This window comes from Lonchura striata, chromosome 13, assembly GCF_046129695.1.
Source record: "Lonchura striata isolate bLonStr1 chromosome 13, bLonStr1.mat, whole genome shotgun sequence".
NCBI lineage: Eukaryota > Metazoa > Chordata > Aves > Passeriformes > Estrildidae > Lonchura > Lonchura striata.
This window is the reverse complement of record NC_134615.1, coordinates 4,074,196-4,089,994: the sequence shown is the minus strand read 5'-3', so window position 1 is coordinate 4,089,994 and position 15,799 is coordinate 4,074,196. Positions and strand designations below refer to the sequence as shown.

Genomic DNA, 15,799 nt, shown 5'->3' with positions numbered 1-15,799 from the left:
GATCATTTTTATTGGATGTTGCTTAAAATGGTTTTAGTTAAACAAACAAATGTTCATTAAGGTTCTGTGCCACTGTAAAAGTATTTTTACATTTCCTGGGGTCAGTTTTCAAGTCCAGGAAAGTCTTGTGTCTTGGGAAGAAATGCTCATGTGTAAAAAAGTGACTATATTCCTATCCTCTCTCTCCTCCTTCCAACTTCTTCTCCTCCAACAGACAAACAGGATGAGCTGGCTCCTAAATTCTATTTAATATTCCACTGTATCAATATGAAATTAAATTATTTGCATTACTACTTTGCTGTTCACAACCTGGATTAAAATGCTGAAACTTTACTAAATGTCAAATGCAGTGCAGGTAGCAGCATAAATGGAACATTAGAGGAGTGAAGGTTCCCTAACTTACAGCTCTGCAAGTCAGTCAGGTTCCATCTTCTGTTGTGCTTTCCTCAGGGTAAGTAAGAAAAAGCGTGAGAGCCCCACTCTCCCAGGCAAAGCAGAGAGAGTCCTTTGATGCACTGTTACTAAATGGTCACTTCTGCATGCAGAGGAATTCAGAGAGGAAATCAGCTACACTGAGGTATAACATAACACCCCATTTTCTTCAGGCTTATCTCTGGTTTTTCCTGAAATACTCCCTTTTTTATCTTTCTGACCTTTGAACTCTGCCAAAAGCACCATCTGGTGTTGAGGTACCTTGCAAAACCTTTTCCCAATTCTTGTATTTGGATTAATTTACCCTCATCATTAAACTTATCCTTATAAACCTGCTACATCATATCAACTGCATGATGGAGACTGACAAAAAATCTTTCTGCTTGCAAGAGATTGGGGGAAAACTCCAAAGTTGAACTGTAACTACAGCTATTAAAGTTTAAAAACTAAAGTTAAAAGAGTGTGCAGCTCATTAAGCAGAGGACCTCTCTGCTCAGCAGTGAAATGAGGAACAAAAAATTGTACCTGGTTTATGGAGTTTCTTTTGTCAGACTGATTTTTATCTGAGGGAGGAGTTTCAAGGGCTACATATGCAGAGCCAGCAAGGGGTTTTCAATGGCAATCACTTTACAAATTATTATTGTCAGAGTTAGATTCTCTCCTCTGTTGTATTTTGGCTGAATGGGCCTTAATTGTTTTAAGCACTGTGGCACAAAAGGGAAGGAGAGCCACTAGATGGCATTTTTAATTTAGCTTTTTACCACTGTGCAAGTTCAGTTGCTGTCCTAAATGTGAGGCCTCTCTCCTCTCAGTCAGGATGGTTGCAATCCCAGGAGAAGGTAGGTGAACTCTTGCTGGAATAATTACAGTCAAATCCCATTTTTCCTTCTACACAACAATTTGGTAAAAGGTAAGGATAGCTCACGTTTTAGAATTGTTCAGTCTCAAAATAAATGAAGTGCATTAAATAGCTGTTTATCCAATACAATAATTGTGGCTTTTATTGGACGATCAGGGTCTCAAGAAACAACAAAGGATATAAAAGTCTTTTATATTTTACTTCCCTGTGCTAAAAAATAGATCATGTTCTTCCATTCAACAACTGAAAAAAAAACCCCAATCCAAACAACCAACAAAACCTATAAGCAAAATCAAATTTATTTCTGCTGGAAGGTACAGTTCGGTTTCTTCTGGAACTGAACACCTTTGAGCAAGTAAGCATTTAACACTCTTTGCAATAACTGAGCTTTTACAATAACTGTGTAAGCTAAACATTATCCTTCTGCTGTTCATGAATAAACCATTTCAAAGAAACTTAAGTACTGTGTGCAAGGTCACAGCAGACATGTTCTGGGCATAAATAAACTTTTTTTAGATTGTGGGGTTGGAGTTGGGGAAAACTGGACAAAGTTTCAGTGCACAAGCCCTCTTTACCTCCTATGAGAGACTGACCTGCTCTGTGAACACCTGTACTAATATTAATGCAGCAGTGCTGGAATAGCTTGATTATGGTACATAAGGTAAATAATATTGGTTATCTTTTCATCAAAAGTATTTTTAATTTTCCCCTAATAATTTTTTTCTATCAAAATGTAAGTTTTTTTGAAAGACTTTTACATTTTAGAATGCATCTCTTAATGTAAATTTTAACAGTGAGATAAGTTTAATGATAATTGAACTCTAGGCAAGAAGTCATTCAAGGTATACAGTATGTTAGAACTTAAGTGAAAGGATTAAACTGAAATATAAACTGTTAATCCCAGAAGATGGTAAGAACTGTGATATAGACTAAAAAGAGGTGTTAGAAATAATTTCTAGTATTTAAAAACATGTCCACAAACTTGGGAGGGATAACTCTTATCTGGACTCAGATCATTCCATAGTAGCTTAGGCAAAGTTTCTGTAGAACTGAAGATAAAGAGTCAAAGCATTCCTTGATCCCAAAAAGATGCACCTGTTGAAAACAAACATAATTTCTGTTGATGAAAATCCAAGAAAAATTATGCTGTAAGTAGGGAGAGGTGGGTCTTCTCAAAAAGGATGAAGATATGCACACATGATTTTAAAGTCTCATTTATTTAATTTGATAAAGAAATTAAGATACATTAAATAGTTTCTACAATACCAGTTTGCATTACTAGCGAAGTTCATAATACATTCATAATAGCTAAAACCATTGCATTTTGTAAGGATTTTCCATTGCCTTTAGCATCTCCTGGATAGGAATCCCACAGCTAAAACAATGCTGAATTAGCCCTCACAACAGCCCTGTGAGGTAGAGGTCAGTGTTACCCTCTTTCTACATAAGAGGAAACTGAGAAACAAAGTTTTAGGTCAGTGTACCAGAAAAACCCTGGAGATTTGAGGAGCAGAATTCCAGTTATTCACTCCTTGTACTGTGGTCCACACCTTGTGTCATCCTTCCCTGGAGAAAGGGGAGCAGCCACAGCAGCTGGTGTTCTCCCTTGTCCCCACTTTCATCCTTGGACATCCCGATTTCTCCATCTCAGCTGATGGAAAGTGATCAACATCAGCAATATCTACCTGAACCACACAGACAGAGCAGGCCATGTGAGGCCCAGAACTCAAGGAGCTGGGAATTGACTGTGGGTAGTCACAGAGAATATCACAGTATTGAGTACCAGAGTCAGAATTCTGTCACTAAGCTGCAGAACCAACACACGCCTGTTCTAAAGCAATTTTGCAGAGGCAAAAGGACTCAGGAGTGCTGAAGCCTTATGTGTGCAGGGAGCATCCCTGCCAGGCAGCCCTGGGGCAGGGAGGGTCTGTGCAGCAATGCACACTCAGGGCAGACAAGATCTACCCAAGTTAGGTCCCTAAAGGAAACAAAACACCTGCTCTCTGTAGGGCAGACACTGAAGGAGGTCATATTGCAGAGCATAGCAGTGAGCTGAGGTAGAATCTGAGCAACTGAGGAACAGAAAACACACCTGGATCGCTACAGAGGAACTCTTCAACCAAACTGACCCTGACCAGGGCACAGTAGTCCTGTGTTCTGCATGGGCTGAAGGGACAAATACCTAAATAACACTGCAGTAAACTGCTCTGCTTTTCAACACAGCATTACATTGTAAGATAGCATCTTAGAACACTAGATTTAAAATATATATTTAATTTTCATACCAGGGCCTAGTTGAGGCAAGTAAAGATCTTTTCTCTAGTGTGACACACACACTGTGTCATCAGGCAGCAAGAATACAATGAAAGCAATCTTTAAATTAGAGCTCAGCAAATGGTAACAACAGATTATTAAGGAAAATTTAAGTCCAATTTATCCAAAATTCTTGATTACTGTTTCCTCATATATTAAATGAGACAAGTAGAAGTTGTGGCCATCAGCACTGGTAGATCACCACACAATTTTCCGTTTTATATCAAGTTGAATTTTAATGTCATTTTAATTTTATAGAATTTCACGTCTTGGATAACAGCCTAGTTTACTCAGCTGTCCCTTATATTAAATAGTGCTGGTAAAAAGATGTCATTTCTCCAAAAAAAGCCAGAAGATTGTCCCCATCCAAGCAGAGGGTTCTTGGAAATGCCTGTCTTGTGTGTTCCATGAGTGGTCAGTAGACCAGAGTTTCTGTTGAGAGTATCTCACGTGTGGAAGCTCTTGGATATCTCAGGACCATTACCAGTTTTCTTCAGGCCTTGAAGGAAGCTCGAACAATTCTCCCCTTCAGAGGCTGAGGAGGGCGAAAGTTATTGGCCATTTGGATCCTCTGGTCTTCCTCACTGGTGAAGAGCAGCATGCGGAATTTCTCCAGCTGGAAGTTCAGGGGAAACAATTCACCGCTCAAGGGGGCAATCAACAATAATGTTTTTTTAAATAGGACTAAAAAGAAATATTCAGTATATTTTAATCAGTTAATGGAACAGGTTCAAGCAAAGCTCCCAGAGAGCATTAACAGAAAATAACAGAAGCCCTGAGGATTGAATAGGCTGAATATTCAGAGACTTTTAACTTAGCCTCATTTCAAATCAAAACAGTCTTTGCCTGCTTATCCAGCATTGAATGCTACAATAACAGTGTCAGAAAGTTACCTGTTTCACAGAGATTCTTATAGGTTCTTTCAGCACTATCCATGTCACACTCTCATTAAGGGGTGGGGTTGTCAAAGAACCGAGGTATGTCCAATAATCTAGACTCAAGGGCAGTAGACATTTAGGGTTGAAGCCTCTAAACTGAGCTTTTGTTCCCTGGGAAAAGAACATAGATTGAAATTTATCCTTTTACTTTTAAGTGCAGGTAAAAAAAAATTTTTTTGAAAGAGAAGAAAATGTTTAAGTAACACTAAAAATAGGGGAAAGGAAAATTCTGTAAAGGTTTGGCTGCCTTATAACTGTTAGCCAAAAGTAGATGGCAAGTGTGATGCCTAATGCTGGCTTTGTGGCCTTTGAGGTCTTGCATTATTGTATCTACCAAAATTCACCTCTTGTCACAACAGGCCCAAAAATAATGTAGGAAGTGTGTTCTGTATATAGTGTTCAGTGTGAGTACAGATACTGTCATAGCAGAATTCCTTGTTTCATTACTTTCTCATCTATTTTAGTAGGAAAATTTAAATCCTATAGTCACTGTCTGCTATTGTAAGTATTGGCTTTAAAAAAAAAATCAAACCTTCAAATCCAGAATTAGAGGAAGGTGCATTGATAGAGGAAGATACATCAACCAAAATATTGGTAGAAATAGAAGGAGGTGCTGCCTAAAGTAGTGATTGCCTTAAGTACCACAGTCTAGAGAAATGTTCTTCATTCTGTAGGAGCATCCAAAAGGGTCTTGCTCACTCAGAAAACACCTCAGGAACAAACCCTGGACCTCAGTGAGATCATCCCTGACAGAGCTCTGCAGCAAAGACAAACAACCAGCTTCCACTTGTGCCAGCTGAGGCTCAATGGAAAAGGATTATTTTGCTGAGTCTAAGATCTGAGTCTCAAGGGTCAGGGAGCTGTGGATTTTAGTGTTGGGGAAAGGCAGAACCTCTGGATGACCAGTGGGGTCAGCATGGTCTTGTGAGGCACCTGAGATTAGGAAAATAATATGAACTTTGGAGGGGAAAAAGAAGCTACAACTACAATTATGTTCTAGTTATGGGAGGATCTGTGGGCGAGTGATTTTTCATTTTTGTCTCAAAGATGTACATGAGCATGATTTTTAAAGGATATCCCAGAAGCAAATTTAAAGAGCTTAAAACTTACTTTAAATTTTACCATGTACAAAGCATCAGTGAGTCTGTTCATACTGGCATGTTCTTTTCCAATCTAAAATAATGGAATAGACAGGTTAAATAAGAAGGACTACAACTGTGCTTTAATTAGGAGTTGTTTTCTTACCCAAATCTTAACATTCCTACCAAAGTTTATCAGCAATTTGTAATGCATTAATGCTTCCAGTAAGTCATCTGTTTTCCTTAAGCACTTCTTAAATATGTGGCATAGTCCTCAAACACTTTAGAGCATAATGCTTTTTATCATGTAAACATGCTATTTTTGCAATTCTTACCTCCAAGAAAACACCAACTACTGCCAAGCCATCTGGAGCTGCTGCTGCCTCTCCAAATGTTGCGTATTTTTTGGCATTCCAATGTACTAAGTGGAGCTTTAAAGAAAAATAACAAATAAGAATTAAATTAGTAATCAAAGTTATGAAAATTTTTTTGTATCAATAGCACTAACAGTTGTTCATAACAGAACAGTTGTGTGTCAAAGGCTTTGCTGGAAACATGAAGAAGTTCAATCCTTCGGACAGGTCCGTGAGTGTGGGCAGGAACCAGGCAAATTTTTTTCTGTAACAGCCCACACAGGGGTGGCATGGCCAGGCTTTGGGAGTGGGAGGGTACAGGGGTGGCTTCTGTGAGAAACTGCCAGAAGCTTCCCCAGCTGATGATCATAAGGAAGGCACCAGGCTGGAGCAGCTCCTGAAGGACTGACTGCACCCATGGGAAGGGCCAGGCTGGAGCAGCTCCTGAAGGACTGACTGCACCCATGGGAAGAATCAGGCTGGAGCAGCTCAAGGAGCTCACTGTCTCCTGTGGGAAGGACCCCACACTGGAGCACTGGAAGATGTGGGGAGCCCTTCCCCTGAGGAGGAAGGAGCAGCAGAGACAACCTGGGGTGAGCTGAGCACAGCCCCCATTCCCCATCCCCCTGCACCACTTGGGGGAGAGGTGCAGAAAGCTGGGAGTAAAATGAAACCCAGGAAAAAAAGGAGGGTGAGGAGAAGCTGTTTTAAGATTTGGTTTTTATTTGCCATTATCCTACTCTGATTTGGTTGTTAATAGATTTTTTGTTTTGCTGTGTCAGTAACTGGTGAGGGAGCTCTCCTGCCCTTATCCCTTATGCCTTTCCTTATCTCCTTATCTCTCCTCTCCCCATCCAGCTGAGGAGGCCCATGGTGAGCAAGGAATCAGAATCCTAATTCTGCCCCCACTGCAGACAAAGTCATATGACAACATCATTTGTAGGAAATAATCCCGTCTGTGAAAACACATCCTTACCTCACAGGGAAAAGGTTTTCCATCAATGGTGTGCTCTGATCCCTGGCTGTGTGTGGTGCCCCAGTGGAAGTGGAATTGCTTTAGCCGGAATGGATTCTGAAAGGGCCCTCCACTGATTGCTGGGCAGAAGAGCAAAAAAAAAACCAAAAAAAAACCACAACACAAAAAAAAAAAAACCAAAACAAAACAAAACAACAAAAAAACCACAAAACAAACAAACAAACAAAAAGATAAGAAATAAAAATCAGGAGAAGAAAGCTTAAGCATTCTTTTTAGCTTCCTGCTAGTTAAGCTAAGCACTGTTGGCACAATAGTGGAAAAAAGCCAGCAGGCTCTCCCAGCTGCCAGCATGCAAAAGATGCATCATCCAGGCATTTAAGAGGGGTGGATTTACTAATGGAGTGCATCAAAACTCATTTGAAAATGTAAATTAAAAACACTGTGTGGCTATCTTCACAGAAATTGTAGCTTTCTTGAAAGAGCATATTTGACACATGAAGATATGGTAACCACCCTTATGCCTTTCCAGTTAAACACAATAAATACAAGTGGAACAGATGGAGTAGCCCTGGGAGAGGGACCCAGGGGTGCTGTGGGTGAGAGCTGGCCCCGCTCCGAAACCCCCTGCCCTGGGCTGAGCCCCATCATGGGCAGCAGGGGAGGGGGTTCTCTCCCTCTGCTGCAGGCAGCACCTGCAGAGCTGCCCCAGCCCTGGGCTCAGCACAGCCAGGACCTGGAGCTGCTGCAGAGAGCCCAGAGGAGGCACCAGGATGAGCAGAGGGATGGAGCAGCTCTGCTGGGAGGAAAGGCTGGGAGAGCTGGGATTGTTCACCTGGACAGGAGAAGAATAAGGAAACCTTATACCCTGAACATCAGTTAGACAGTTCAGCTAAGTATTTCCTTCTTACAGTATCTTTACTTCCAGTGGAGGTTATCTATATTCCATTTCCTTTAAATACCTGATCCCATAAAAGAGGAAATACAATAGCTGGTACTTCACATGATACCACTTAACCCCAAATCACCTTCTAAAGGTAAGGAAATGCCACAGAGACACTTCATGCATCATTTAGAAATAGCACCTAAGCACAGACGAATGTTTAAGATGCCACCTATAGAAGATATTTTATCACAGCATCAGTAATCCTTGTAATTTTATATGCCACCAAATGCAATACACTTTGCCCAACAGACCTCAAGACCTGATCAGAGTCTCACATTAAGAAAATTAAAATTATATTTAAGATCTGTAAAGCTTGTATCCTCAGTGCCGTTCATAATATTTTATTTCAAGAATGGAAGCTGGGCCTTGTGTGGTGCTACCACATGTGCATGCTTCTAGCTGACCTGTATGCAGGAAACTGGCTCTGCCAAAGCCAAGGTTTTAGTATTAATTAAGGATATAAATACTCCTAGTATGTTTTTCTAAAATTAGCAAAAGAATGCATCACCTGTCCCTAATATTTTAAGAAGCTGAGCTATTATGGATTACAGTCAAAATTCTGTAATGTCATTTTTACACAGCTTTGAGTCACTAGATCTATTTCAATACAACTAAAAGCAGTTAAACCATGTTTCCCACTCCTAGCAGTCATTTTCCTTGAAAAAATGTTTTTGAAACAAGACACACTTAGTGTAGAAAGGGTTTCATTCCTGGCAGGTGCTCTGTGTCTCTAAATTCAGAGTAATAGATGTTCTTAAACTTCTAAAGCAGAATAAAGTTCACTGTTACACAGATACAGTTCAGCTGAAAATTGCATTAAAGTAGTTACCAAACTAAGATAATACTTCCAAGAGGTTTTACAAATTCTATTTATAGGGTGACATTCTGAACAGATATGTGCAATAAAAATGGAAAATGCTCACCCAGTCTTCTTTGCAAATTCAGTAAAGATAAGATGCTTAAAAACTTGAGCATCTCATTGGGCAGGTCGTTAAATTCATTCCAGAAGAGAAATTTTAGAACAAGATATCTGGAATATTAACCTTTAGCCCTTATTTCAAAGGTCCTGGTAGGACAGACAAGCCACTTCACAGAAAAAGTAATTTGTTTTCAATAGCAAGGAATCCTATTTAGCTTGTGTCAACCAGCACACCCAAAAGGAAGATGAAATCAGCTGATAGGTTTAGAAATTGTTCCAGTTCTTTTTGTTTTGTTTTTCTAATGCACTCTTCCTATTTATCAGCTACTTTATTATCTCTATTTGAATGCTCTTCCCCTACCCCCAGAGGTAAAAGCACAGTCTACCATGGAAAGAGACCTAACAGAAGAAATATTCAATCACTTAAAGAATTTACATTCCCTGCCAAGGGCTGAGACAAGAATAATGTACAACTGCAGACAGTCCAACATCCAAAGTTGGCTGCTACCAACTCAGAACTCAGAATGAGCTGAAGATTTTCTAATTTCTGAAGAAACCAAAGTGCTACGAGTCAGGGAGGAAAGAAGAAAATGCAAGGTAACAGTAACCTGTCCAGGTACAAATTGGTGCAGGGATTATGATGACTGTGCTGCATGACCCAGCTCTGCTTATCCTCTTCCCTTCCCTGTGGGTGGGAGCTGGGCACTGAGCCAGAGCTGGCACGTGAGTTGGCATCTTTGATTGGGGTGATCACGAACCAAGCACTGAGGAGCTCACATCCCTGCTCTGGGTGCTGGATGTGGTCTAGCAGTGCTGGAGACATGCCCAGCAAACTTCAAATCTCATCTCAAAGAAAAGGACTGCAATCAAACTTCTCATTTTCCTGACGCAAGAGCTTTTTCTACTGAAGAAACACTTATCGATCTGTGATATTGCATTGCTAGAGAGGCTCCAAGTGAAGACAAAATATAAATGGCTGCAGTCACATGCCTTGTTGTAAACTGAAATTATACATCATAGAAGTTACTCTGTACAGAATGTACTTAATTATTTCCCCCACTAAATCCCAAGCTGGTGTTGTGAGTCAGCTGGCTGTGCTAGTCTCACCTGTCCTGTCATCAGTGTCCTCAAACTCCACCATGACGGAGTGGCCGGTGTTGGAGATGCTGAGGGAGCTGCAGGACTCATAGGAGATGACGAGTGGCTGCAGGCTGGGGTCATAAACTGCCCGTGCAGAGTCGATGTCGATGGGGGACTGCCGGTTCCCCTGGGCAATGGGGTAAGCTTTGTGCCACTCAGAAGGGCCTTCAACAGCAAGCAAAGGAAAGCAGCATTATTTCCTTCCCACCACACACAGAATGGTCCTTATGGGTTTTCAGGAGGCTTGAAATAAAGCTTGTTCAGCAAAGTGACTCCAATGTTTGGAATGTGAGAAATTAATTTAAATTCTAAGCTGGTGTGGTTTTATTAGCACAAGCAGGCTGCGACAAGATGGGGATTCAAAGATCTTGTCCAGAACACACCAAGCAGATCATGGCACATCAACAGACTGTCGTACCCACAGTCACTTGTGCCACTCTCTGTCTGCAGAGGTTGGAGTTACCTTGATAAGGTGTTCCAAGGTGGGTACTGGTGTAAACATTTGCGTGCACAAACACACTCCCCAAAGAAAAAGCATTTAATTCTCCCTGGGAAAGAGAGTATAAAAGCTCCAGCAATTCAAATTAGATGCAGATGACTCAGTCTCTTAGCTACTGACTATGCAGTTATTTTTAAAATAATTTTATGACTGCAGTAAATCTTTAAGACAGCTCCATTCTTCACTCATGCCCCTTATGGTATCTCTCTAACCTGAGTGAAGGATACGGGATGATAATTAGCACTTTTAGACTTCCTGACCTCAATAAAGAGGGGGAAAAGCCCAGTTTAATAGCAGAATTCTGCTGCCAGACCTGGAAGAATCTTAAGCCATTTGAGATAACAAAAGCTTATCCATATCAAAAATTCCTATTTCTTGTGGCTCATTTTCTACTTTGCTATAGTAGTGAAAGCAGCAATTAAATTCTTCTGCTGCTTCTTCTGTGCATAAAGTATAACAGTAACAATTGTTGTTCGGGATTCTCAAGAAGCACATTTTTAATCGTAGCATTCTCACATACTTTCACAAGGGGAATCTTTTTTTAAATCAAGCACAGGTATTTAGCCTCCTTGAGTTTACATAATACAACAGTGATCTATTACACTGTTACTTAGCTTTGACACTTTCTGCTAAGCTTATAAAATAATATCTTTTCTCAGCCTGCCTAGCAAGCAGATTTAGGAATTAAATGCTCTTACACAAGCTAAGGCAATATCATTTGGCTCTCACAAGCTTCATAAGAGTATCCATGGCTCTATTATGCCTAGCTACAAGCACAAATACATAACATTATTTACTAGCACTAACCAGCTTCATTTGGTATTCAAACTTGCTTTCAGACTCACAGAAACTAAAGGAATTGCTGTTAAGAAAGAGACTGGCCCCTGAAGATTATTCAAAAGACTCTTGTTGGACACTCAGCAGCTAAAATAATTGCTGCAAGGAAAGAGACTCCTGCAAGTTATGCAATTGTTTCATTGGCCAGCATCAGCCACTCATCCACCCTGTCTGTAAAGGATCCAGGCACTACATGATGCTACTGTGGCAATTCTTCAGGAGCTCCACATCCCCCCCCCGTGCACTGTGACACACATCCTTGGAGGTGGGAAGCAAAGGAGGAGGACTAAATTAAAAACTGTCAAATCAGAAAGCCTAACTTGTTCTGTAAGAGATCTGATACTGATCTGTACAATGTATTGATGTACTAGACATACATAACATATAGCTTATTTTATTCACTTTTATGAAAACCTACATATCACGTTTCAGCAACTGCACAGAATCGGGAGATCTATTACTGCTCTACTGAATCTTCCTTACCTAACAGAACTGCTTTTGGAGAAAGATACAGGTAATCTTTTTTATAACAGCATTTTGGAAAGGGACCCATCTGTAATATCTGCAGTCTGAAAAAAACCCAAGGCATTCAAACTGCTTCCCTCAGTTTAGGAATGTTGATTGCAACGCTGAAAGGCAGCAGATGTAAACTTGCACATTTTTTGGTGCCACTTTCTGGGTGCCATCGATTATCAATAAAGTAATTAATTACCTGCTGTATAAACTTGATTCTTGCAGACATCAAAATGCAGGCAGCTCTGCAGGGCTCAGGCAACAGCTCTAGAAAGAAAACGAGTGGGGGAAGACAGAGAGATGCAGCACGGAAATGCCATAACCTACCGTCAGCCTGCCCATATCCCCAACTGTGCTGGCCAGTCATTTTGGGAGCTGCCCCTGCTTGGCTCCAGCTCCCTGAGCAGGGCACTGCTGCCTACCTGCCTTTATAGAGGCTCCCGTGGGATAGGGTCAGCCCCTTAAAGATACAGAGCAGCCAAAGCAATTCCTGCAGGACAGGAAAAGCTCCCGTCTTCTCCTGCTCCAGCCCTGCTGCTCCTGCTCCTGCTCCCCCTATTTGCTAAGGCAGCACAGCTGAATGAAAATGTAAAACTCAGATAACTGAAGTCTCAGGACTTAGAGAGAAAGCCAAACTGCGGATCAAATCTAGGAAAAAACATCAGTGTTTTCTCATTCTCTGTCCCAAGGAAGGAAAAGCCATAAGGTGCTCTAAGCATCAGGACAGTCATGCGCAGGTGGGACCTGCCCTTCTCCCATCTCTGTTCTGCAGGGAGAAACATCACTGCCTCTATTCTGAAACCCTCCTGCCAGCTGCAGAAAAGGAATGGTGTTTTCACCAGATCTGTAATTAATCACAATTGGTGCTTAGTTGAGATGGAGAACATTTTATTCTTGGAAAAAATCTTCTTGTGCTGCTTTTAAAGAAGGAACAAATCAAACAAATTAAGGATTAATTGACAATCTGATTTTAATTTTGAAACTTTAAAGAAACATTTTAAATGGACAAAATTTAAAGAATGGTTATATGAAGGACAGAACATAGCAGACTCCAGAGAAAGGAGTTGATCTGTGAAGCCTCAGTTATCTGGAATGATCCAGTAGTTGCCTGCACCCTGCTACAGCCATGGAGAGGCTACAATGATTCACCCAATCTGCAGCTGTAAATTGTCTTAATACATCTCTAGGGCAAGGAAAAATGCTTCTTCATTGTAATTTTGTTAGATCTGAGGAAATCTCTCTGTCAAGACTAGATTTTCCAAATATATTGATTTTCACAAAGACAATAGCACACAAAAACAGAGCTTCTTCTATTATGCAATCAAGAATATGGAAGGAATAAATCAATAAGAACATTTGCGGCAACTTTTATGTTGTTGTACTGCTGTGTAAGTATTAATTTTCTTTTTCAGGAGGTTTCCATGATAGTCAGCTACAAAACCTTTTAGAGTTGCTGATGCCAGCTAAATCACTCACAGAGGGATGTAAACTCCTACAAAGGTTTCCACAGGAGAGTTCTACAACAGCTTACTCAGGTCAGCTCCTCAACTTGTTCCTGTCAAGCTGCTGTGACCCACTCAGGTCCCTGGCACAGACACTGGGTGTGGCTGTGTCCCAACAGTCTGGGAACACAGGCCCTTGTGGGCACCCAGCACTGGAATTAGAACCTTAAAATACTCACTCAGATGCAGAGACAGAAAAGCTGTTCCAGAGAAAAGTACAAAAAATACCAACACAACAGTGAAAAGAAATTGAAGAGGGATTTTGTGCATTAAAAGAGCAGACCATAAGCTGGGGAAGCCCACGTGCAAGGCACAGAATGCTAAGCAACTGTTTTCAAGAGAAACATCAACACTAGGCTCAGGTGAGCCCACAGGGCACAGTGGTACTGCAGTGCCCAACCTGCACTGGGCACCATGGACCCCTTCAGCTTTTATCTTCTCACTCAAACCCACACAGATCTCTACAAACATGTGGAACAGGAAGAGCTCTGGGACAAGTGAAAATATCCCAAAGATGTGGCAGGAAACAGACTCCACGAAATGGAGGTTTAAATGGGTGGATTTAGAAAAGTGGAAAGGGGAATGACAATACCTGAGGCGAAAGAAAAGAGAGCCTGAATAACACTTTAGCTTGTAAAATGTATCATTAGTAAATGATAGTCAATGTGTGTATGACAACTTAATATGCTTCTGTCTTGGTTTGGAAAGACAGGTGTCTGCTAAGGAAGGCAGGAGCCTGCCCTGAAATGGAAAAATGTAAACCCCTTCCCTCCGAATTGTTATAAATTTGAAATGAAGAGGGGCTCTCAGGTAAAAATATGGGAGCAGGAATAACAGTTCTTTATTAAGGAAGAAAATAAAAAGATAAAATAAACAATGCAGTGAACCAAAACAACACTGACAGAGTCAGAATACAACCTGACACCCTGTTGGTCAGGGAACTGGTAACAGTCCAATTGGAATAGTGGCTGCAGTCCTCCTGGAGTGGCAGGTGTGGTTCTTGTGATCTTGTAGAAAAAGGGTGTAGTCTTCCTCTGAAGAGGCAGTGGAAAAGGCAGCTGTTCCTCTGGGAAAATCCAGCGCAGAAAAAGCTGTGCTGGTGGGCCAGAATCTCAAGACTCTATGCTGGTAGGAATGCTTGGCTCCTCCCTCTGGGTGGAGCATCTCACAATGGGATGTTCTTGTTCTTCTCAGTCATGCAGTGACACTCAATGGCCCATTATCGACAGATGCCTCCCCTGAGAGAGGATTGATCAAGGAACAACTGCCCACTTAACATAAGACAACTGCCATACAGATGGCAAATAGAATACATTTTTCAATGTATTTCAGTTTGGGAAGCTTCCCAATTTTCAATCTGGGACAGCTTCCAACCCAGCCAACCTTCTTTCTTTATGAGGCAAATATTAAATTTTCCTTTAATATAAGGTAACAGTGCTGCTTATACAAATATCACATTATTCTGTAACCCTAATACCTCTGGATATTTATGGATATTCTCAGTTCAGTCAGAGAGAAAAAGAGAAAGATTTCTGCCAGGCTAAGACTGGGGAAAAGTCCGGGAGGAATGTAAACAATCTATTATCTTGCTTTCTGTTCATATTGTGTATAGATACATTCCACCACCATGTGCTATTCACAGTGCGTCAATGGTGTGAAATGTTTTCACTTCCAGACCAATCATATTTCACCTTAGGGATCCCAGTTATAAAAGAGGAACACCACTTGTTAATAAAGTTCATTCTTTGCCTTCTGACAATGGAGTCTCATCATTCCTGTCCCTGCCTCAACAGCGACAGATATTGGCTGATTCTCGGAATGTGTTTTACCGATTCTATCCTCAAATTATCATTTATAACTTCAAAAGCTGCAGTCATCATGCAGTTCGGTTCTGTTTTACTAGTTTGAATCCAGGACAATTACATCACATTCATGAACTTATGGAAGTGAGGACAACAGAGTGGTAGGTGCTTAAGGTGTGGATTCCTCCAATGCTGAGCTAAAAGTGACATGATTTCCACAAATTTCTCCTGGGCCCTTGATGCCATATCAGAAGTGTCTGCTTTGCAGTGAGTGACAGGAAGTTGTAACTCAAATCACTACAGTGAGATGTTTCAAGTTGCCTTAAAACAAAAATCTGTCTTCCCCAGCCTTCTCACATAGGGTTTTATTCCCCTTTGCCAGCAGTGATGAGAAAACAGAGCAGCAGCCCAAATACAGGGTTCTTCTGAACCTGTCATCAGGTTGTGATACAGAACAAACAACGAATGCTTCAGGTTCCCCACCTTTATGTATAGAAATAATTATCTTTATTATTTAATTGGAGCTCTCTTTATTAAAATTGCTATATAAGGCTAATCATTATGGCTAGAAAACTCCAAGATTGGAATGCTGAATTGAAGTTGGACATATTTAAGCTTTGCAGTTTTGAGGAAATTGGGGATTTTAATCTCTAAGGTAAAATGTCTCTATGATACTACATGTCTGGAGCTGTTG

At 40.9% G+C, this 15,799-nt stretch overlaps 1 protein-coding gene across 1 annotated transcript; it reads right to left on the bottom strand.

Moving 5' to 3' along the window:
* Nucleotides 1–2,489: 2,489 nt before the first annotated feature.
* Nucleotides 2,490–12,175, bottom strand: CA7 (carbonic anhydrase 7). The gene is made up of 7 exons (XM_021548755.3): nucleotides 12,129–12,175; nucleotides 9,920–10,117; nucleotides 6,951–7,069; nucleotides 5,957–6,052; nucleotides 5,653–5,715; nucleotides 4,498–4,653; nucleotides 2,490–4,220 (listed from the first exon to the last, which is right to left on the bottom strand). Exons 1-7 carry the CDS (start codon nucleotides 12,166–12,168, stop codon nucleotides 4,098–4,100), a joined length of 795 nt encoding a protein of 264 aa, XP_021404430.1. The 5' UTR covers nucleotides 12,169–12,175; the 3' UTR covers nucleotides 2,490–4,097.
* Nucleotides 12,176–15,799: the final 3,624 nt, after the last annotated feature.